Here is a 25,323-nt window from a genome sequence, read left to right on the forward strand (position 1 = left end):
ATATTAAAATAAAATTTTTTTAATTTTTAAAAATTATTTTAAACATAAAAAAATAAACTTTTTCAAAAATATTTTTAAAATAAAAAACAAACATGCCCTTAATCCTCTAAAGGTCAGAATATGCTCGAGCGGTGGCATATAACACTTCTTCCCGAACAATGTATGCATAGACCTCACGCACACACAAGCACGTCCTGTGAGATGATTTGAAAAAAATTTCGGTCCCGAGTTTTTATGGTTATGCAGCAACGACACTTACGACAGTCACAGGAGTGGATTTAATTTGCCATAAATGACAGGGCCGTCAAGTTTTAATAGTTCATTTATACAACAAAACCTGACACTCGCAACTCTCCGAATATCTAGCAGCCTAACGACCCGTGATTATATAGCGACAGCGTTAATTAGGGACAGCAAGGTGAATATAAAAAAGTGCTTTGATTGACAAGACAATCAATAGACTTTAATAACTCAACGGCGTCTGGTACCTGAACACTTGCTGCATTGTAAAAAATTATATATATATATATATATATATATATGAAAATTTATTTGTTTTTATATTTTAAAAGTATTTTTAAAATTTTAATTTTTTTATATTATTTTAATATATTAATGTAAACATAATTTTTTAAAAATAAAAAATATTATTTTAATATATTTTTAAATAAAAAAAACTTTAAAAAACAACCTTTATCGACTCTCATAAACACCTCAAAATAAAACATCTACCAGACCACCTATCATTAACTCGCTGCATGTGAATATATTGATTTTAAAATCTCATTTGAACATAAAATATACATTTGAATTGAAGAATTTATAACATATTGAAAATTAGAACTTAAAAATTGTCCCCGTACTGTGTTGATTTGGTTTGGGCTATTCCTATGTTCTTCAATTGTATTTTGCTGGCTCAATATGTCATTCAGTTAAACAAATAAGAAACCATGGTTATTTAGAACAAATTTAGCAGCGTAATATTTTTTTTCAAAACTGTTCATTTACTTAAAAAATTATTTTTATTCGTGAATTGTTTTTTTTAAATTGAGAAGGTTTTTTTTTTTTTGGCCTCCAGGTTGAATTTTAAATGTGTGTCGCCTTACAGGCATGTCATGTGTCCGAAACCATGTCTTGTTACTTGCTTGCCCAGTAAATATAATTAATGAATATAATAAACTAGTATAGGGAAATTAATCCAAATTAATTATTTTTATTAAGAAAAAATTAAACTAAAAAAAGTGGTATTTTTACTATACATCACGCCACAAAACACCTTCGTCAGAATAATATTTTTTTTCTAAGATAATATGATATTTTTCATGTGATTTTATTATTTTCAAGTTTTATTTGTTAAAAATTAAGCTTTATGATTTATTATTAGTTTTTTTTATAGTTATCTCAGTTTCATGATTCATGTAGTGAGTTTGATAGATTAGTTAGATTGACTGTAGTTTTTTTATATATATATTTTTATAGTTTAACTTTTAAATAGTCGGTTGATTATAAATTAAACTTCATAACATGTTTCAATTTGTTTTTCATGAAATTATTATGATCTCATGACCTGAGTCACATGTTTTGCAGGCTGACCTAATAGACTCGTGTCATTTTATTATGTATTTTTTTTTTATTTTATCTTTTAACATTAGATTGATTGAGAATTAAGTTTTACAGTGTGTTCCAACTTGCTTTTCACAAGATTATCCCAGTTCGATGATTTGGGTAGTAGGTTTGGATTAATAAACCAGGTTTTCTTGAGTCATTTTTTATTTTTTTTATTGAATTTTAAAAAGCTTCATCGGTCAATACTGGGTTGATTTTAAAAATTACACTTCATAATTTATTTCAATTTAATATTTATAAGATTACTTTACTCCTATAAAACGAGTATTGGGTTTGGCAAGCCGAGTCATATTTTTTTAATTATTTATTTATTTTTATCATTAGATAATATTGGTTCAAGAATTAAACTTTATAATTTTTTTAAATTAATTTACATGGAGTTGTTATAGTTTTATTGCCCGTATCGTGAATTCGATATGTTAACTCAAGTTGATTTAATATGTTATCAGTTTAATATTTTTTTAAAATGTATCATTTTATTTTTTTTAGTAAAATTACGTTTTTAATAATCTCCAAGGATTACATTTAAAATCACTAAGTCGACGCGTAATATTAGTTCAAACTCTGTAAAATATAATTTCTCTATACTAGAAAAAATGCCAACAAAACTTGAATATTTTTTTATGTTAAAAGAATATTTAAATTACAGCTTAGCTCAATTAACTATCTACAGTATTTTTTTTTTAAATTTCTCTTAAAGTATGTTTAGTAGCGTGGTAGCGGTTGCTTTTCAAATAATTTTTCGTGTAAAAATACATGCTAATGATATTTTTATTTTTTAAAAATTTTCAAATAATTTTTTTAATTTTAAATTAATATTTTTTGATTTTTTTTTAATTTTAATGTATTAAAATAAAAAATAAAATAATATTATCATTTTAATATATCTTCATCGCTGTACTATTTAAATGGTGCCCACTACGTGTCATTTAAACCCCAATAAAGCGTATTAGCGTAGCCTGACAAGCAAGGTGGTTCTCAACAGTTTATCTTGCTCGCCACTCCATTGCTAGCCACGGGTCCTGTACCAGCTTGCACTTTATCTGATTGATTGAAAGTTCAAGTGTCAGTAAACAAGGCCTAAGTTGAAGTAGCCCACTCCCTCCCGTGGCATAGCTTTAATTTTTCTTACTGTAGTTCTGCTCAAGGGGTCGATGGAAGTGGGCCAACTTGAACTAGCCCACAGCTCGTGGGCATCCGCTATTTTTAAAGTTGCTGCGATCCAGTGCCTCGAAGGAAAAGGATTGAAGAGTAAAGTACTCCTAGTAACATCACTCCTCCCCGGATATTTTACTCAGAATCACTGTTTTTTTTCTTCGAATTTTGTTTTTTGTTTTTTATTTAATATTAAAAATAATTTTTTTAAAATAAAAAATATTATTTTAATTTATTTTTTTAGATGAAAAATATTTTTAAAAACAACATCTATCATAATCTCAAACACTACATCAATATCCACAATTGATCGATTTTGTTAAAGTGTATTTATTAATATGATAAGAGGTATTTTTAAAAGTGTTTTTAATTAAAAATATATTATTTTTTTTAATATTCTCAATGTTAATATATTAAAAATATCTAAAAAAATATTAATTTAATATTATTTAAATAAAAAAAAGATGCAAAGCAATAAAAAAAATAAAAACTACAATTGAAACAAAAACAAAATATAAGGATAGCTTTTAATTTTAGCTAGGCTACCTCAATTCTTGATAGGAGGGCAGAGAGTAGAGGGGAATTCAACCACCGCCGAATAACATACACATACTGCCCCATAAAATGCATGGCCTCCTGATGCTTCGAATGACATAACAATTAGCCTTTTTGATTGTTAAGACTTAGGGTCTGTTTGTCTACGCGGCTGCGGCTGTGTTTTATTTAAAACGCAGTCCGCAGCCGTTTGGTAATTAAGAAAAGTGATTTACTGTGCATGGAATCCACATGAATTTTGCGTTTGAAACGGAAAAGCAACAAAAACATGCTTTTCGTTCTCTACGGCTAATAAAAAACAAGGAACAATGCAATTCATTGCACTGTTCACGTGAACAGTGCAATTCACTTGCACTGTACGCAGGTTTTTTTTTTTTAAAAAAAAAATAATGTGTTAATTGTATTATATATATTTTTTAAAAAAAAAAACTAGTTTTCAGAATTAAATTCGTTCGCGACGTGAATAATATTTTTTTCCTCGAAATTTTTTCTTGAAAAACTAGTATAGAAGTGAATTAAATTCACTTGCAAGTAATATCAATTTTGTAGTTTTTATCAAATGAATTTTGTATGTAATGAAATTATAAATAGTTTAATAGAATAATAAAAAATATTTTATATAAAGTATTATTTTTTTCATGATATAATAGGAGTAATTAATTTTACAATATTTAAATTTAAAACCATCAATATTAATATATATTTTTTAAAATTATTTTATAACCTCAATTTGAAAAGCATTTTTAAAACCAAACACATTAAACTACGTTTTCTTCAACCTCAATTTCAACCACAGTTTTAACCAAACACTCATTTTTTCAAATCAACCTCAACTAAAGTAATTTTTATAAAACAATTTTTTTCAAACCACAATCACAACAGCTACCGCAATACCAAACACACTCTTAAGACTTAAGAGGCGCCACGTAAACTATCCAAACAACATGGGCGTCTCCCACACATGTTAATAATTTTATATTTATTAAAATATCTAACTACCCACAAATCTACTTAATGATTACAAAAAAAAAAAACATGATGAAATGGAAAAAAGAGCCCCTGGACACAAGCTTATGAAAACTTGATTTTAACACGCCCTTTCCGTGCAGTCACTAATACTTGACACGTCTAACTTTTCTTTTTATATCTCACGCCCGCTGGAAATTCAGATCTGGTCAGTGCAACTAATTGCAAAAATTTCGTTTCATTTTCTTGTTATACTTTTCAAGGTAATGTTCGTTATTGAATTAGTGATCATTTTTAAAGTATTATATATATATATATAAATTTATTTTTAATATCAGCATATTAACACATTAATTTTTTTTTAAAATTCAAATATTTTTTTTAGCAAGTAAATACTTTCAGTAATTCTTATAAAAAGAAAATACAGCTAGTAATAGCTACTTTATATTGCTTGTCCGAGGTAGGAGCAAAAGGAAAATGTTCCCCAAACAAAGGAGATGAACAAGAACAATAAAAGGAGTGAAGGGCGCAACTGCAAAACAACCTCACAAATCCAAAAATCCAAAAGCAACAACATTAAAGGAATAATAAAAAAGGGTAATATCGTGATAATTCATCCACCTAAAAAAGGATTTCAAAAGAAGAAGAAAATCTAAAAACGTAGGCTTTAAGTGAGAGAAAAGAAAACAACCACCAGCAGGACTCTCTCTCTTGTATTGTCTCTATTATAGTTACAGTTGTCCTCTCCTACAAGAAATCCCACCACACTCCACCACTCCCCATTATCACTCAAAAACCGCTTCCTTTTCTCTTTCATTTCTCTGACAATTTTACCCTCCACTCCTCCTCATAATTACACTTTAAACCTGCCCCTCACCTCGTCCTCTCTGCATTGAACATTCTCTTCCAAATGTCACTCTAGAATTTGTGTTTCTCCCCTCTGCTTTTGTGGCCAACAACGGAACTTGCTTTAGCTTTCTCTCTTAGTGCTTTGACTTAGCAATGGAGCTCTCTTGAAGCCGTGCTCTGACTCTGTAGCTCTCGGCTTTGTAAAGCGAAGCAGCCACGGAATGCTGCGTTTTGAGTGCATTTTTAGATCTAAGAGGTGTGAGTGAGAAGCGAAGCTTGGTTTCAGCTTTCGATCTGTGAAATTTTCAGTGTATTTTGGTTGGGGATTTTTTTCCCCTTCAGATTTGAAAAAATGAATCGTAGTTTTAGGGCACAGGACTCGCAAATGCAAATGCAAGCAGCAGTGGTGAAGCAAAGGCAGCAATTAAGAGCTACAATGATGAAAGAGAAAGAAGAAGAGCTTGCTTTATTTTTAGAAATGAAGAAGCGTGAAAAGGAGCAGAATAATTTGCTTTTAATTAATAACACTGAAGAATTTGATGCACCATTAGGTAATAATTTTTTTTTAAAAAACAGTTATTGTAGATTACTTGTTACTAATCTTTTAGGTTTATGGTCCGGTGAAGATGATTATTTGGTTTAAATTCTTACGTAATTTTGTTTTTCCAAAAATTGCAGGGTCAAAGCATGGAACTTTGCCTATATTTAATATTTCTTCTTCTACGCCCGCGAGGAAAACAGGGGCTGATGATTTTCTCAACTCCGAGAATGATAAAAACGACTATGACTGGTAACTAGAAGCTTATTCTTTCCCCCTCTTCTTGGTTTGATGTTTTTTAATAAAGTTTTTGATTAGCGAATTCATATGATCTCGATGTTTTGGTTCGTCAACGTTCAAGAGTCATTATCAGTTTATTAAGTAAATCGAATTGAATAAACCCGTTGGAGACTGAAATTTTAGAAAATTGTTCTTTTTAATCATGCTTTAGAACAATGACCTCCCTATTTTTTTTTGGGTCGCTTTATCTTAGCTTTTCCAACTTGCTTTTCTTTCTGTATTTAGTTGGTCTTTGTTTAGCTTGGGTCTATCTTAAATAAAAGACTTGAACGAAAGGGACCACCTATTGAGAAAAAAGAGATGGAGAAGTGGCTTATAGTCATCAATAATTTGTGCTTCTGCTCGAAGTGGATGCACTTTGTAGATGTGACTGATGATAACACTGCAATACCTTGTATTGTTCGACAAATTTCTGTCATCCTCAAGCAGTTTGTACAATGCATGGTCTCCCTTTTATTCCTGTTTCTTGATTGGAAAAAGAGAAATCTGAAGATTTTAGTGGAAGTAACGTGACAATTTGATTTCTGTTATAGAATCTGTAGTTTCCATAAACATTGCAAAAGTTTTGCTGCTGGAGTCATGGCAATCTAAGCCACTATCTTTCATATGAATAAACTGGTTGGACATCAAAATGCGATTCCTAGAGAAGGTTAGGCCTAGACTGTTTTCTTGTTCAGAGGCTAGGCTTCTGTAAGGTGGAAAGAGCTGACAGTTTCTCCTCATTTATAGAAAGTAAAACTTGAGATCTCGAGTTGTATTGTCATGTTTTGATCATATTTCTATGGAATAGGCAAGCTATCAATTTTCTCCATTGTCATTTTCTGAGTTTGATCATATTTCCACAGCTTATGGATTTCCCAATAAACTGGCATTATTGTATAATCAGTAGATAGACATGTCCTGTTGCCTAAGAATACAAAATAAATTCCATAGATGGAGCTTGCGTGTGTATATTGTTTCACATGGATGTAACGAGCTGAGAGCAGTGCCACTAAACTGATGTTAATGAGAGTTATCATCTGTTTTCAGGCTCCTAACGCCTCCCGGTACCCCTCTTTTTCCTTCTTTGGAGATGGAATCACAAAAGACCATTATGAGTCAGATCGGTACTCCAAAGGCCCGCCCAACTGCTCTGAAATCTAGAGTAAGAGCACTATTTTACAATTTTAAGCCCTCCTTTTTCTTCAGTGCTTTCTTGTTTATATTATTGCATTTGACTAAAGTTGATTTATGCAATCCATTTTGTTTAAAGTGCAAACAGGCACAGTGCATTGTGGTCCTGGTTTTAGTTAAAAGAAAAGATTGTGTTTGGAAGCATCTCAATTGCATATGATTTATTGCCCCATATCTGTTTTTATTATCAATAAATCAAACTATGTGAGTTTGTTATGGAACACTTGAAGCTTCTGATTTTCATTTATTGATCTGGTTCCTTGACAAGCCCCAAACTTGAATTGAATTCTTGGATCCTCAATTTCACAAGATTGTATTGCCTTAAACATTCAATTTTGAAACAAAACAAAGAGTTTAAAACATTTGATACCATTTCTCAAGTTTCTCCTCAAGCATCTATGGTAATTGTTAAAGAGTTCTGAAGCCATAGCTATGCTTGCCGCTTCTTCTCATGTAGTAAAAGTTGCTCAAATATCATGAAGGTGGTCTTCATTTTTCATCTTCTTTTCAGAATTTTCTAGGTCTTTTGATGAGTTCACAACTAATGTGTGAAGTGAATTCTGTTCATTGTGGTCATAGCTAGCTAACCCTCAGCCAGAGCATGTTGCAAGGGGCAACTTGGTATCGAAACAATCAGCTTCTTCCCCTGGGTTGAACTCTTCAGGTGCAGCAATGCGCAGGCCTTCATCATCAGGTGGTCCAGGATCTAGGCCTTTAACACCAACCGGACGCCCCACAGTGACTACAGGTCCTAAACCTTCAAGATCATCAACACCAACCTCCAGGGCCACCCTGTCCTCATCTAAGCCCACAGTTTCTGCAGCTAAGCTGACTGTCTCTGCAGCTAAATCAACTACTTCTACAATGAAGTCCACAGTTCCTGCAAGATCCTCAACACCATCAAGGTCTACAGCACGATCTTCAACCCCAACTGCAAGGCCCTCTATACCTCCATCCAAGTCTACATCAAGGGCAGCAAGCCCCACTCGACGACCATCCACTCCATCAAGGTCACCTAGCCTGTCTGCTGCTCCTGTTAAGTCATCATCTTCAGTTACCAGGTCAGCTCCTACTGTTACCAAGTCAGCTCCCACAGTTGCTAGGAATCCCGTGATGGCACGTGGCTCTTCTCCAACGGTGAAATCTAGGCCATGGAAGCCGTCAGAGATGCCTGGTTTTTCACTTGATGCTCCACCAAATTTAAGAACTTCAGCACCTGAACGGCCACTTTCAGCTACTAGGGGTAGGCCTGGAGCACCCAGTGCTCGATCTTCCTCTGTTGAGCCTGCTCCTAATGGACGGCCAAGACGTCAATCTTGCTCCCCGTCAAGAGGACGAGCCCCCAATGGCATTATGCACCCCAGTGGGAGCTCTGTTCCTGCATTTAGTCGTGGGCATTCAAAAATTAATGACAATGTTAGCCCTGTCATTATTGGAACCAAAATGGTCGAGAGAGTGATAAATATGCGAAAACTGGCACCTCCCAAGCAAGATGGCAAACACTCTCCTAGTGGTAATCTGACTGGGAAGTCATCATCTCCAGACAGCTCTGGCTTTGGAAGAACACTCTCAAAGAAATCTTTGGATATGGCCATAAGGCACATGGTATGTATATTCCAATTAGTTAGTTTTTTTTTTTTTTTTTTTTGAATTCAGGACAAGAACCCTTGGTAATTGAACGCAACACACCAGATAGTGTTTCAAGCTGATAATTTCAGATCCTTTTATTCCATCAATTCACAAGTACTATCTTCCACTTCTATATGTTGATTTGCGCCTGAGTTTTCTTGAAGTCAAACAAAACATGACTCGTTTTCTTATTTTATTACTCTCTTTCAGTTCCTTGGCAAGGATACTCATCTAAAGTGATGGAGAAGTTGAGTCAAGCAATCCAGTGCTTTATTCTGTTATTTATTCTGATTTTGTTTTGTATTGAGCAGGACATAAGGCGCACCATTCCTGGTAATTTACGGCCTTTGATGACTAATATACCAGCATCGTCGATGTACAGTGTGAGATCAGGGCCTGCAAGAAGCAGGACAGTTAGTGTTTCAGACTCCCCTCTTGCAACGAGCAGTAATGCTAGTTCAGAAGTGAGTATCAACAACAATGGTCTTTGTTTGGATGGGATTGAACTAGAAGATGATATTGGCAGTGAGAGAGGTGGCCGTTCACCTCTACGAGGCAGATGATGCTCAGAATCAAACATTCGAGTTATGAACTCCATTTCTAAATCTAATCTCCGTGTCTTCTTGTGGGTCCTCATCCAGCCTGACAATTGAAAGAGGAAACAATTTCCATGAAAAAGAAAATGACCAAAATCCTCCCTCCATGTTTGATGTAAAGCTTGTTAGATTGATTGGCGATTAAGTTTTATGTAATTCACGGTTCTATTATTAGGAAAATCAGTTATTAGTAGAACAGTCTTTATGGCCCATTTCTACTGGTGGGGTGTTCTGTATTGGCATTAAGAAGTTGACCCCTCATTATCGAAAACCATGGACCACTCCCCCCATCCCACGGCCTTGCATAATCCCCATTTCTTTTCTGTCGCTCATCTGGCATCCCAATATGAAAAGAACCGGGTGCATAAAAATTGCAGCGGCTTACTGCTTTTGGATTTCAGGCCCTGTCAAGGAAACACAGAAACAGATTTTCTGGGATCACATTTATGATTTACCTACCTAGTTTGTGACTAACACAAAGTGGGATTTATTGCAGTATCATTATTGACGCTTGATGCCATCGGTTAATGTATTGAGCTGTTAAGATGGTGAAATTCTCAGAGAACTAGAAGTCTCCCTGAGGCATCAGTTCCAATGCAAAACTGTTAAAGGGAAGGTCAGGGGTCTGAAACTCATTACCCCTGGCGTCCTGGTGCACTACTGAAAATGAAGAAAATGGAAAAGACTTCATACAACAATGGAAGCAGCGTCCACCAACGCAGCAGCCAGCTTAAGGATGAATTGAAGCCTAGCTTAACCAGTAATTTTTACAAGCTAGGGTCTGATTGTCTTTGCTACAACACCATGTTTTTTTAGAAATTACTTTTTAAAAAATAAAAAATATTTATTTTAATATATTTCTAGACAGCTACCGCAATGTAAAATATTATTTAATTTCTAAATGTTCTTTTTTGGAGGGCAGAGATTCACCCCCTATGAAATTACGTACAAAAATCCATCCCTCCAATTAAAACCCCAAAAGGCGCAAGGGCATTTTAATTTTTAAGGAGGGGAAAGAAACCCACAAGTGTGGAGTAGGGGATTAAACCCATGAAAGTGTGAAGGATCGGACCACCATAAAATTCCTAATCTTAGACCTAGGGTATGCAAAGCAGGCAAATAAAACTCTTTTGAGCTGCACAAAAAAGAGACTACGACAGGAAGATAAAGGGATCAAGCTTTGCAGGCAGCATCATTTCCAACTCCAGCTCTTTGAAGCTGGACCACCATGCGAGTACCCATTTGCCATGATATATTACTTAAGATCCATTCCAAACGAAACATGTCTTTTGAAGATACTCTCTTATTTTTCCAGATAAAGTCAATCAGTAACAGGACCACATAACTCAACTGAAAATTTAAATAATTGAACCAGCACATTAAATTCTGTTCGTTTAAATTTTGATTCTTTTTTAAAAATTATTTTTTAATATTTTAGACTGGATGTATTATATTAAAAATAAATTTTTAAAAATAAAAAATATTATAATAATATATTTTAAAATAAAAAAACACTTCAAAAAAATAACCAGTTCTCATGAATCGTCAGCTGCTTTAAAAGATTCTTGAGCTTGCCTACATCCATCCATTCGGTAAAAACAAGATAGCACTGCCCCCAAGCAGCTTTTCAAGCTCAAACACACAGCCACCATGAATGACAACACGACGAACTGGATTGTTGGAAACATGAATCACGAAACTTGCAGCATCAGAATAACAGCATATTTATTGCGGGTTCAAAAAAAGCAGCAGTGAAATTTGACAAACAATTTATCTAGTTATGAACCTGCTTGAATGGCCTAGTTTTGTACACATTAAAGACAAAAAAACAGCAGTCGAATAAGCCTGTGAACCATATTTAAAACGGTTGTTGCTAAACCAACCAAACTCTAATGAGCTCTTCAACTTCTTTCAATACATGTGGGCAAAGAATGTAAAAACAAAATTATCAAGCAACAGCTACAGGCTCAGAAGCCGTCACCACAGTATTAGTCTTGAGGGATGTGGTTGCAACTGTAGCATCAATAGAAGTGGCTGCTTCTGCTGGGGAATACTTCAGGTGAGGAGGTGCACTGTGCTTCAATTTCAAGAGTATTTGCCGCATCCTTGAGAGTTCAGTTGGTTTCCCAGGCTCTGGGCCCTGGATCACAGCAATAGCAGGCTTCTTCTCCAGATCTTTCTTCCCTTTCCTCTTCTCTATAGCTGCAACTTCATTAGGAATGAGCTCTGCAATTGACTTCCAGTAATTCTTATCAACTTCAGCATGGAATTTTTCTCGGTTGACCAGAAATAACTGACAAAGAAGAAGATGCAGGCCAGAAAAAAAAAGACTCGTCATTCCATTACTATTTAGATGTCAGAAACCAAACTTGCTATTAAAATACTAACTTCGCGGGCAGTGCAGTGTTTCCTAAAAAAAAACAAATTTTACTGCTCGATTTTCATCCAAAGGAAATAATGATTAAGTTCATTAGCAAGTCAAGAAGTACATAGCCAACCTAGTCATGGAAATAACATCCAGTTAGCTGATTAGATTGTGCATGAAAAAGTCCAAGCTCTACCATACTAATTTCAATCATTTTCCTTCCCCAGTTTGCAGTTGATCAGTGCCCTTCTAAATTGAAGGACATATAATTTAAGCTATAAAATCAAAAACAGGTAACCAGCTATTCATAACAAGAAGTTTGTACAAGTGCAACATATGCAGCTTTGGTAGTCAAGCTACAAAGGAAGTTGTAGACCCAGAAAATGCCAAACACAATCTTCAAAAGTAAAGGCTGTACATAGACCACACATGGACAATTTTTTAATGAGAAAAAAAAATCAAATTTGATCACCACAAAGATTATATCAAGTCCATGCTACATGCATGTGCATAGTTTCTACATTGTGCTAGAAGCTTTCTGCTTACAAACATAACCTTTTTTCCTTTCAAGTTTTAAATTGCCTGAAATGGTTGCACATGTAAAAATCACTTAGTAATGAACTAACATACATTATTCTGAATTTGGAACCTAAGAGGAAAAATATATGTGATCAGATGGATCAAGTGATAAATGACTATTAAGTAGCCGATAGAAAATATCAGCATCAAAACAGGTAACATCTACATATGTGATGGTAACTTGGACTACTTCCGGGATGACTGAATGGAACTATTTGCCCCCACTCCCTTCCTTCTTCTTCTTCTTCTTTTTTTTTTAGAAATACCACACATGAATTAAATTTAAAACCATCCAGAATCAAATATCTAGTACCATTATTCTTGACTAGGAGATCCTAGTTTGTTTAGTCCCTTCAAAAATCCAATCAGGTCGCAACAAGAGAATCTTGACTGAGAGTCTATTGATTTCTTATCCCATTCTAATTCACATTGTCAAAGTAGGAAGCAACTCTGTGATTATCCTCTACAAGGACATTATCAAAATAATTCAACACCTGAATGCATCTAATGCAACAACTCCAGGCTTCTAACTCTTCCCATTGATCATATTAAAGTACTAGTCACATAGAAGTTACAGAAGCACTGAAAAAAACATAACCTATCACTCTTTTAGGCATATACTCACAGATAGCTTAACCAAGCCCTTTCTTGCACATGCTATACCAAAAAAGAATACCTTTATGGTGGGACTTAAAGAACATTTCAACATGTCTAGAAATATACAGCTTGTTCAAATGAAAACTTAAATAACAACAAAAATAACATTTGCTCTAACCCATAGCCCAAAAGTTAGTAGACTGAGATACCAATATTATCAAACAAAGAACAAACAAAACGGCAACATCAGCTAAGAAAATACAAAATGCAATCTGACCTTCTCTTTTTCCCTGTTAGTGATTTTGTTATTCTCGCAAGCGATCTCCCTCTTCTTGTAAGATTCAACTTTATAATCTTCAGCTTCCTTGATTATTTGGCTCAATGACTCCTTTTCCCTCCTCTCCTTATCCTCCAACAGTATGGCGTTTTGCCTTGGTATCAAAAACCGGCAAACAAAATTAATCATGATCATTTTATGTAATAAAAACTAATACTTTTATCAAATTGAACCAATCAAGACCACAATCAAATATATAAACATAAATTACAGATTGGTTCTTGATCCATACAAATAAAATAAAATAAAGTTTCATTGATTCAAACAAGTCTTAAATTTGTTTCATTGATCAAAACTCCTAATTATATATTAACTCTCAAATTTCACTACTCGCGAAGAGTTCAAACAGAATTACAGTTTTTAATCAAATTATCTTTTAAGCACACAGAAAATATCAATCAAACGCCAATTTTTTTTTTTTTTATCAGATCTACCTTCTCCATTCCCTGAGAGCAAATCCCTGTTCAGCGTCCTTCTCCGACGGTGGAGGAAAAATAGGACCCTCCGGTCCTCCGAACCCTTCGTTTTCAAGAGGAGAAAACTCGCCGTAGATCGGTAACTGAGACTCGAAAACATCATTGCCGGCGGCGAATGAGTCATCGAATGGCTGCGAATCGTAGCCTACGTAGGAATCATCTTCATCAAACATGCGAGTGGAGTCGTTTTGTGCGACTGGGTTGGCAAATGTTGACATTGGTATTGCCTGTTATCTACGAACAAGGAAATGGTTTCACTCTCTTTGGATTTCGGGCAGATAAAAGAGAGCTTGGTTGGAGCGTGAGCGTTTCGGTTATGAGGAATTATTCGGAAAATTTGGGCTTTGATGAGTCCATGGGCCGAATAGGATATTTCTAATGGCGTCATTTTTTTCTAGTCGTTATCTAATTTCTAGGGTTTTTAGTAATTTAATTGCTGTGTTTTGTCATGAGGTAATTTTTTTTAAAAATAGCATGTATGCAAGTTATTAAATATATTTTTATATATAAAAAAATTAAAATATAAATTAAAAAATTCATACAAGTGAAATCAAGATATTTTATAATATAAAATAAGATGACGCATTCAATTGTGTTTACTAAACCTGTTTATTTAAATAAATAAATAAATAATTCATATCTTTAAATACTAATGACTTAAAAGATAAAAATAAATGAAGCTGATTGAATAAACTCATGTTATAAATAATATTAGGCATGGCCGAATATATCAACAATGTGATTTAAAAATGAATATCTGTTATTTTAAAAAATAAATTTTATTTGTATATATATAAAACATATAGATGAATTAAAATAACACCTTGAAAAATAAAACAGAAACAAAAAACTAAAAAAATAATTATATTAAAAAAAGACAAGCAAAAATCATGACCTATGTTATGAGACCATGATAAATCAATAGACAAAACTTGAAGATAATCACAAAAACAATACTAAAAAAAACAATGAAGAATAATAAAATTATATGAAGCTGAATTCCCAATAAATTAAATGTTGGAAAATAAAACTATATAAAAAAAATAATTACAAAAGAGGATGCAAAAAGATAAAGGTGAGAAAAAAATATTAACCAGAAGGATAAAAAAATTTAATTGGAGGGTTTAAGTGAATTGAAAAATTAGATTTATTAAAAAGAAAAAAAATCAAAAGAATAAGTGTTTAGCTAAAAAAAATAAAACAATAAAAAAATTATTGAAAGAAAAGAAATTTTAATAAAAATGTCAAGGATAAAATTCAAAATTTTTAAAAATAAAGATCAAAATGAAAAATTAAATATACGAGAGCTTGCAATTGAAGGATTAAATATCTTTCTTCATCATGCTATCAACATGTTACTACATTTTTTTTTGTGTTACAATCTTAACATTCTACGTTGACTACGACCCGGGAAGTGGTGGTGATGGAAATGACAACAGGAAGAGACCCATCAACAGCATGTTTGATTAAGGCGCATCATCACTCCTGTTTTGATCTATTTTCTGCTCAACCACATGGGAAATGCTACTGTTACTTTGCCAATGCTGGGACCTCCTCCCCATCCATATATGAAACACTCACATGTTGGAAATATGAAAAAAAATAAAAAATAAAAATCTAAAAGGAAGGAACGCAAACACCATTAGGGTATCGTTTTATTCAATTTCATTCCTGCATTCAAGCACATAAATAAAGTAATCAATACTCAATACCAAGTTCAGTGGGAAAACGTAACTTAAATCCCACCTGCCTTGGTTTTAATTCCTGCTCTGCTTGTCCCAGTGCTTGGATTTTGTTTATGCTCTAAATTCAACACAATTAAATGGGGCCTCGTTCAGCATAAAAGCAAGACCGCACTATACTCTGGATCCGTTGAGGAAAGTTATCTTTTAAGTTAATAGATATTGGATCAGTTTACTAAAAAAATTTATCATTAAAGCTAATAGTTTTCCTGTATTCAGTTTCTATTAATTGATATTCCTACTCAGGATCTTAAGATCCTCGACGGCAAGTAATGAGAGAAGGAACACTATTTCCATGAAAAACTGACTTCGCTCTATTTATTTTGTGTGCTCTAAAACAAGCAGAAGTTTGACATTCAACTGGTTAGCATTCTTTTCTTACTCTGCCTCTCAGGCAACTCTAGCTTGCTTCCAAAGCAGGTTGCTACCTACAAAACTTCGGCTGGTATTGAAATCTATATTTGCATCTGTTGCTAAAACTCATGGTTTGTTAACAAAAGTTGATTCTGCCAAGTCGATGGCACGAGCAAGTCCAGCAGCTTTGTTCTGGCATTCACGATGCTCGTCATCAGGTACACTGTCTGCAACTATACCAGCACCAGCTTGAAGGTAAGCAATCCATTCACGGCGCAGCTGGGCATCCTTGTATGAGTACATTGTGTTGTATTGAGTTCCGGTTGGGAATACCATGGTCCTAAGAGCCAGTGCAATGTCCATATCACCAGTGAAGGAAACCCCACCTAATCCTCCACTGTATGGGCCACGCCTCGACACCTCCATTTGGTCAATCAATTCCATTGCCTTCACCTGGATCACAATTCAAATGATGATCACTGGAATTTGCAAAGGGAAAGGAACATTGCATCTTGATAGTGCTTGGGAAAGCAATTTGGAAAAAATTAGGCTGTAAAGTCTAAACTTAGTCATGACAGATTTCACAAACAACCTTGCCAATACAGGTGCAGTCACAAGGATGCCCTAATACCAAACAAGCCATGAAAAAGCATAAATAGTGACCGAATAATGTTTGCAAATTTAGTTCAGCCCAAACACCAAGTCAAGTTGTGAGCATCTCATCAGTGATTTAAAAATCATTAGAACAGGAGAATCAAGTTGGGCAGGAATGGGAAACAATAAGATGAAAAGCAAACCTTTGGTGCTCCACTGACAGTTCCAACAGGCAATGCAGCACGCAGGGCATCCCAGCAAGTGAGATGATCATGCAACTCTCCTGTGACCTGCATTTTGGGGGAAAGTATGGTTTTCATTAGTAAAAGTTTGGTTTTAGCTAACCAGCCAAAAGAGGACGAGTCCTTCATCTATACATCTCAAATCCACATCAAACCAAATACTGCATTGGCAACTTCCATGCCATTGTCCACACAAATTAATTGCTTAAGAAGAGTTATCAGCATCAACATCAATAACATCACAAGGAAAATAGCAAGTTATTATCCCCATATAACTATCAAAATGATCCCCTTACAATGTTGTCAAGAAAATGAAATGCAAACCTGTAAATGCCATGGACGAAAGATGCGAAATATCATACTTGCATCGTAAATTTTTAAGGCATTTCTAGAAATTAACTTTCCTTTGCGTCCAATTCTCAAATCAAAGAATACAATAGTTTGAATATCAAAATGACAACACGTGGGGATTCAGAACATAGTTTTTATATAAAAGCTCAATCAACATTTTGATTTTGTAGGCAGAGTGTCTCACCGTGGAGCTTATGTGCATAACATGGGAATATCGTTCAACATTCATAAGCCTTTCCACCTTCACAGAACCATGTTTTGAAACCTACAATCAACAACCCAGAATGGCTAGTCAAGCAACTTTACTATTGAAATATAGCTCACTCTTTTGGAGGAACATCTATCCATTGAATACTTAAACAAACTTGGTGAAACAGCATTTAATAAAAAAAGCACGAGACCAACAATAAATAAGCAAAGCAACAGCACAAAACATCACATGTTGACGAAAAACTATGCTGACAACAAATCAGAGAAAGTTCTTTTTCCGATAGACAAGAAATTCCATCCACTAGGCCTATTTTTATAGTCAAGCGGAAGAAGATATATCTTAATTTCAGGATATAAAATGATGCTGAGATGTTGATCATCCAGATAACAATTTATATAACAGTGAAGAGAGCAAACAAAATTACATTGTTCTGACTTATAACCAATAACATTGTGCAGAAGAAAGCTAGAAATCAAAAATTGATGACAGCCGTAGTTTAATTTGTTGTAGTCAGTCACTGATCACTGTAAAAGTGAAAGCTTTCCAACATAAATATTTAGGATGATCCTTGAAATAAAAAACTGCAAATCAAAGAGCACATGTGCATGGTTTGGTAAAAGAGACTTTTAACAGAGTGATTTAGTTCTCCGTAATTGACCCTTGAAATATACAATTGCAAATTAAAAGAGCATATGTGCATGGTTTGGTAAAAGAGACTTTTAACAGAGTGATAAAGTTTCTAGCTAAAATTCAAGGAATACCATGTCAATTGACTATGAGCTTCAAGAAATAAAAGATAGCATTCACAATCAGTAGTAAAACCTTTCCAACATCATTTCTTCCCAAATCGACAAGCATGGTATGTTCTGCACACTGCTTTGGATCCTTTAGTAATTGTTCCTCCAACACTTCATCTTCTTCAGGTGTCTTGCCTCTTCTGACAGTCCCAGCTAGTGGCCGATTGACTACCCTATTCTGTTCAAGAAATGTAACAATGAAAAATCTTGTGAATATTCTCAAAACTAGCCAGTAAATCAAATGAGCATAAGAATTCATAGAGATCTGCAATCAGCTTTATTACAAGTAAAATTTAAAACCAAATACGGTGCTGTTGGCACGGAGCAAGTCATTTGGCTTGAAATATCATACCATAGTAATAGAAAATCATAAATTTAGTATCTTACATTCTTTACACGTGTAAGAATTTCTGGACTTGAAGCAACAAGAATACACCCTCTAGCCTGTATGAGACAATAGATTTGTAGTATGAAAGAAATGTTAAGCATTGCAAGTTGTGCAGTGACCAACGCACTGGAAAAATAAACACTATACTAGAAGAGAGCACATACTTGCAAGTAAGTCATGTAAGGACTGGGATTTACGACTCTCAATGCTCTATATATTTCAAATGGGTCAGCAAAGGTTCGGCGTTCAAAGCGCTGACTCAGTACTATCTGGAAAATATCCCCAGCCTGGATATGTTCTTTTGCCCGTAGTACTGCTTGCTTGTATTCATCACTGGTCATGTTCGAGTTCTTCAACAAGGGACCAAAATGCTGAGTGTGTAATTTTACAGAACCTGGAGATAGCCTTGGCCTAGCAGTGACAATCATATTAAAAAGAAAATATAAATGAACTTCAGAGAAACACAGTAGAAGAAAATTAAAAAGAACAGAGAATTAACTCACGGATCAATATCCAGTACTCTGGCCAACAATTTTTCCAAACGTTTCATTCCATCACTGTATGCATCCTCAATAGAAGAGTATCTATCTATCTTCACCCAGTGAATTATGTATGCTTTCTGAGAATAAACAAAAAGATAAATTTAGAACCACAAAAGCCTATATAAACATTATGTTATCTACATTAATATTCAGTAAGAAGAAAGCTTGGGAAAATAATAAACTTCTTAAAAAAGGGATAACAAGCAATGACAATGCACCACAAATAGAGCATGTTGAACTTGCCACATAGCTTGCTCAATAAAGCGCGCATTTCATTTTGCTCTATTATCTACAATAAGAATATACATCAAGCATGCACATTAAAATGAACCTATGAATCCTTACTTTGTTTTTTGTAAATTCTAGTGTGTTTATTTCAACATTCAAGCAGGAAATGGAACATGTTGACTATGATGTCATAGAAATGAAAAGCATAGATAACACATAGATAGAAATGGAAGGTCACTGCTTATAATATGGCATTGCACCAGTAATTTACTTTGTCAATAAAAAAACAGTACCTTTTCCACATGATCAAACACGATCACATCATCATAAAGTCCCAGATGTATGTCTGGAAGATTCCTGTCATCCTTGGGTGCCCTCGAAAATGGCAGCTTTTTCTTCTCCGTGTATCGAACAGTGTCATATGAGAAATAACCAACCCAGCCACCTGCTCATGACAAGGATTATCATTAGATATGGCCATAAAGACTGTATGGAGACCACATTGATTAAGATTTTGTGGAGGGATTCAACTATGACACGACCACGCTATAGATAGACAGTTATATAATGAAAGAAAGAAAGAAAAAAAGGACGCATCTGACTTTCCAATTTGGCTGTAAAATTCTAGAAATAAATCCATAATCCACGCGGTCAGGGTAAGGGTTGAATAACAAAGGTGCATACAAATATTCAAAACAACACCAATCAGGACATTCATCATTTCTACAAGACATGTGCATGGAAATGCTGTATGTAAATCATACTACCATGGATGTTTCTACTACAACTGACAAATATTTCACATCATGGTCAAATATAAGTTATTTCCAGTTGTTGTATTCTTGGGGTTTGTTGGTACTCAGTACCACATAATCTTGCCGTTACTAGTAAATTCTGATTCCTTGAACAATAATATTTCTGATTATGAATGGCACCGAATAATCCCACATCCAATATTACAGGTGGCACCGGATAACTACAAATTCTCAATATGCCACGATAATTAAGGCCGATACACAGAGACCATGCCTGTCTACAACTTTTAAAAAGAAAATTATTTTATCAATTTAATCCCTTACATTCTAGCACCAATCCTTGGAGATCACAATAAAGCTGTATACTGCGTTGTTAATTTATCAGTAAAGGCCAATTACCTCCCAGAGTATTCCACATTTCACATTCAGCATGGTAAATCAAAGCAACCAATCATTAAAATAGAATTTAGAACAGCAAGTAGATTAGGTCATATGTTTTAATAGTTAATGAAATTATGCCCGAATCATACTTAAAGAGGATCTCATATGGGCCATTTAAATTGTCTGCAGAGATTTCTTGTCTTACCACAAAATGCGTCTGGAAGTCCATCAATGAGTTGGGGTTTCCAAGCCTCTGATATTCTTCTTGGAACCAGCATCGCATCTTCGACAATCTCCTCAATCAATGTACCTGCTTCATGGTCCATCAGACTAACCTTATCTTCTTTTGCTACAATCTCAATTGATGGTTGAGCTCCAACCACACTGTAACGCCCCTATTGCCATCAATCCAACCTTAAAATTAACAACTCGTGATAAAAAAAGGTCGACCACCTATGCGCAAAACAAGGAAGCACTGGAGGGCTCTTACCACACTTGAAACCCGAGAACCAGGCTCCACTGACTCAAATAGAAAGCTAGGAGCATCTCTATCATCTTCTTTCACCAAACACCGATAAGCAGTGACTGGAGTGAGCTGGTCAGAGAATATACAGGTGTGAAGAGGTACCAAATTTCCATTTTTAGCAGCTTCCTTGAACTCGGTGGCATCAACTACTACAAGAAACACCAAACCAAGATTAAAACTGAAGCTTAGAAAACAAAGTCGCTATAGAATTTGTTAAATAAAACACGTTAATTTATTGTTGATTAAATGAGAGCATAAAAAATGACAAAAAAAATAATCATATCTTAATTCTTTAATTATAATTTACCAATCGAAATGACACTTTAATCAAATGTTGCTTAGGAAGTTGAATAAAAATCTGCACACAATATTTAGAGAAAAAAAAGAGGCGAACTTAAATGTTAATTGCTTTCCCCTCTTTTTCGCAGCAAACAAGCATTGGATGCAAAAGGAATAGCAAGATATGATTTCTTCCCAAAAAAAAGCTTCTCTTAACTGATAAATCAATATATCTCATGTTCCATTTAGAAGCCACACTAAACAATTACTGCTCAAGATTTTCTTCCCATTTCTCACAATACTCTCAGCAACCAAACACTTCGCAATCAAGACAAACCTAGAGAATCACTGGAAAGGGAAATGCACTTGAGTGGACGGACACACGAGACTGAGCTGGACCTCCTCGTTGAAATGCCGGTGAACGGGACTGGACAGAGCCGGTGACTGGACAGAGACAAGCAGTTTGAGAAGCTTAGGGTTTGCATTTTGAGTAGAATCTGTAGTGCCTCTGTGTTGATGGTAATAATACGTAAACAGTTGCCGTTCCTCTTCTTATATTTATAGGCGAAGATGACCGGAGAAAGAGAGGCAGGAAGGCTAGAGCTTTGAAATGTAACGAGTCTGAAAACGACACCTTATAAAAGGTGCGTGCGTGCTGAAATGGAAATATTTTTTAATCCAGTCTAAAATTTTAGGAATTTTCTTCATGAGTCTCTTGGTGAGAATTTATCTTCTATTTATATCATGTTTCGAATTAGTTGTGATTCAGATGTTGTTGTTTGTTTGAGACCTGGTGAAGGTGGATGCATTGTCTCTGATTATTGGTTCTGTGTATTGTGTTTGGACACAAATCAACTTTAATTAATTAGATTTCTCTTTTCTTTTAATTGAATTATGAAGACATCTCAATTGCGTTATTGCATTAAATGGCAATTAACCATTTATAGGTTCTCTCGTGTTGGTACGGGGTGTTTGTTGCTGGAGTACAACTGTATTTTTTTAAAAAAATTAAATTTTTAATTTTGATTTTTTTATCATTTTAATATATTTATATATATATATATATATATTTTTTTTTTTAAATAAAAAACACTATTAAACAGACAACATGTATTTCACTAGTAAATAAATAACTGAATGAATCTATTATTTTATTGAAAAGAAAGAAACGGATAACTTCATGAATTTTCAGGGATAGGTATAGTCTTCTATTGTAGATTAGATTAAGAGCTATTTGTTTTTATGTTTTAAAATATTTAAAAAATAATATTTTTTTTATTAACTTTAAATTAATATATTTTTAGTGTTTTTAAATTATTTTAATATGTTAATATTAAAAATAATTTTTTAAAAATAAAATAATATTATTAATATATATTTTAATATAAAAAATTATTTAAAAACAATCATAACTACGCTACAAATAATCTATAACTCTTTCAAGATTTTACGGATAACTTCATGACAGATACGGAAAAGGAGGTGGGTGGATAGAAGCTTCTTGGATTAGATAGAGTTTTCCTCCACATTTATTTATGTGAAAACAAAAGTCAAATTTATTTAGAAAACAAATGTTTTGAAGTTTGACCGTTCCCGATCTGAAAGTCCTGACGTGGCATATTAAAGATAAGTTATTACAAAGATAGTATTACAGAGATATGATAATCAAGATTTTTTTTAGAAAATATTATAAACATATATTCTAAATATAAATATGCAAAAGATGAAAATTCTCGAGCTTTTTAGATTGAAAAATTCATGATTTATTTATATCTAATAATTTTTTTTATAAAATAATTAAAGTATAATATTATCTTGATAGTATTACAGAAAAAAAAAATCTTTAACATAAAAAACACTTTTACATATATATATATATATAATTAGGTTATTAGAGAATTATACAAAGTAGAATTTAAAATATAACTGCAATTATCATGCTAGACTCTTCTCATAATTTGAGCCCACTAAAAAGTGGATTCTTTTTTTAACTGAATCTAAAAAATATGGTTTCTAAAAAGATTTTTTGCATCCATTAATAAATCTAGGTTTATTACACCGATGATTAGAAACGGTGGTTTGTTGTTCAACAAGAAAACCCGGTGAAATTAAAGTTTTGATAAATCAAAAACTTGGCATCACGTGACACAATTAATCTAAAGGTGGAGTTTTCCTTAAAATTAATTGATAAAGCTTGGACACTCGAAAGTCAACCTTTTGAAAACTGAATAAAGATTTTTCCTAAATAATAAAGATTTTTCCTATATATATATATAAAACTAATTTATGTGTTTCTTGGATGCACTACATTCATTCATGGGTGGAGAACTCCATGTGGAGATACTCTCGTGACAAAACTTCTAATCAAATTAGAACTGGACGGAAATCTTCAACTTTAGTCTAGTTGGCGTATAAGAAAGAAAACTCCGAATCCGGTAGCTATTTCCGGCGAAGCACGGACTCATGCGTGAAAAGCATGGAATCAATCGATCAATTTTTTAATTTCTAGTATTAAGTTCGTGTTGACACGAAACTTAATTTTGTGGTATTAATTGCTAAGCAGAGAAGAGAACTATCCAACCCAGGTGTCGTTAAGCAACTGAGAAAAATGCTGGATTCTCACAGGAGCCGGCCCCGCCGCCGAAACTTATCCAATTTCTCGTGTTCCATCATGCATGGCACGTTTTTGAAGTAGAGTAATAGAAAAGACGTTTGCAACTTCTGTCAAGAAAAATAAAGAAGACGAAGAAGGAAAACCAGTCAAATAAAGCTTCTAGAAAGTGATGGAATTGACCATCCGGTACCATGGATTTAAAAAACATTCCAGGCTCCAGCTATGTACGTGAGGGTTCGTTGTCAAAGAGAGGTTCCGTCCATGGTTAATCAACGACGTGAAATTGTATAAATGCTAGAGCGCCGAAGTCGTGAGTATGACTCCTGCCTTGGTGATATTATCAATGCTAATCTTGCCTGTACCGACAGCCAAAAGTTACCCAGTCTTTCTCATGCAAGGCCGAAGCAATTACTGAATCAAAACACATTCTAATTTAAAAGGGAGTTTGTTTTTATATTTAAAACAAATTTAAATATTTTTTTTATTTTTTTATATACTTCAAATTAATATTTAAGCGCCCCTGTACCATTTGTAATGCCTCAAGTTGCCATCACCTTTTACTTAACATGGTGAAAAACAATTTCCTCTCATAAACTAAAAACTTTAGATCCGAGGTATCGCTTATTATTTAGTCTAGGTGCTTGTATATATCCGAAATCTCCACAATTCCTTTCTCAGGTGGAATTAGGACATCACTTCTCCAGTGAGTTCAATCATGTTTCTGAATCCATAATATTTACCACTCTGATCAACAAACTTTATGCTAGGAGATTAGAAGTTTGGAAATGTGGTTGCAGTTGTTTTTTTAAAATATATTTTTTACTTGAAAAAATATTAAAATAATATTATTTTATTTTTAAAAAATTATTTTTACCATCAGCGCATCAAAATGATCTGAAAATACCAAAAACATATTAATTTAAAATAAAAAATAAAAAAATTAATTTTTTTAAAAATAATTTTAAAAATAAAAAATAAACAGGCCGTGATCCAAGCTGCAGAACTCAATAACATTCGGCTTCTGGAACACATTTAAAAGCGATATCTAGTACAACAGTATAAGTTTCACGACATGGGGCAGTTTCGTTTTGTGAAAACAATATGAACCAAACATGTGCGTGTTTAATGCCTGCTTTATTGAGAATATCCTTATCCAAGGACCACATGATAGTCCATGTCGATTTACTTAAGCTTTTCTAGACAACCACGGACCTAGCTAGCCAGACAGCAAGGAAGGTAGCCGACTAAAATTGAAATGGAAACTAGTTTCTCTACCTCCCTCCATCAATGTCAAGCATGTAAAACGTTTCCCCAGATTCTTACAAGCTGAAATGACATGACATCCTGTTTACCACTTGAAAGGGTATATATCAACTTAACGGCATGCGACGCCCTTGAAGGAAGGCGATCGATCATCGATCCAAGATAACTAGCTACCTGTTCTCGCTCATTTCAGCCACCCAGGATGAGATCATGCAGTAAGTTTCATTTCAGCCACCGGAAAAAGATTCATCAACTCTACTGAGATTCCATGAACAGAATCAGGGGACAAAATTGCCATGCATATGAACTTGTTGA

At 33.9% G+C, this 25,323-nt stretch overlaps 3 protein-coding genes across 3 annotated transcripts; 1 reads left to right on the top strand and 2 right to left on the bottom strand.

Annotated features, from left to right (window-relative positions):
- The first annotated feature begins 4,958 nt into the window (after window positions 1-4,958).
- On the top strand, window positions 4,959-10,209 carry LOC118043325 (uncharacterized). The gene is made up of 5 exons (XM_035051280.2): window positions 4,959-5,702; window positions 5,830-5,941; window positions 7,019-7,133; window positions 7,742-8,767; window positions 9,103-10,209. Exons 1-5 carry the CDS (start codon window positions 5,504-5,506, stop codon window positions 9,352-9,354), a joined length of 1,704 nt encoding a protein of 567 aa, XP_034907171.1. The 5' UTR covers window positions 4,959-5,503; the 3' UTR covers window positions 9,355-10,209.
- Window positions 10,210-11,095: 886 nt separating this feature from the next.
- On the bottom strand, window positions 11,096-14,036 carry LOC118043327 (clathrin light chain 2). Its single transcript, XM_035051281.2, has 3 exons — window positions 13,700-14,036; window positions 13,206-13,359; window positions 11,096-11,680 (listed from the first exon to the last, which is right to left on the bottom strand). Exons 1-3 carry the CDS (start codon window positions 13,957-13,959, stop codon window positions 11,336-11,338), a joined length of 759 nt encoding a protein of 252 aa, XP_034907172.1. The 5' UTR covers window positions 13,960-14,036; the 3' UTR covers window positions 11,096-11,335.
- A 1,460-nt stretch (window positions 14,037-15,496) lies between these two features.
- LOC118043328 (anthranilate synthase alpha subunit 1, chloroplastic) lies at window positions 15,497-21,902 on the bottom strand. Its single transcript, XM_035051282.2, has 11 exons — window positions 21,469-21,902; window positions 20,817-21,001; window positions 20,532-20,721; window positions 19,484-19,635; window positions 18,924-19,039; window positions 18,585-18,831; window positions 18,420-18,476; window positions 18,058-18,210; window positions 17,209-17,289; window positions 16,635-16,721; window positions 15,497-16,290 (listed from the first exon to the last, which is right to left on the bottom strand). Exons 1-11 carry the CDS (start codon window positions 21,614-21,616, stop codon window positions 15,964-15,966), a joined length of 1,743 nt encoding a protein of 580 aa, XP_034907173.1. The 5' UTR covers window positions 21,617-21,902; the 3' UTR covers window positions 15,497-15,963.
- Window positions 21,903-25,323: the final 3,421 nt, after the last annotated feature.

This window comes from Populus alba, chromosome 10 (assembly GCF_005239225.2).
Source record: "Populus alba chromosome 10, ASM523922v2, whole genome shotgun sequence".
NCBI classification, from domain to species: domain Eukaryota; kingdom Viridiplantae; phylum Streptophyta; class Magnoliopsida; order Malpighiales; family Salicaceae; genus Populus; species Populus alba.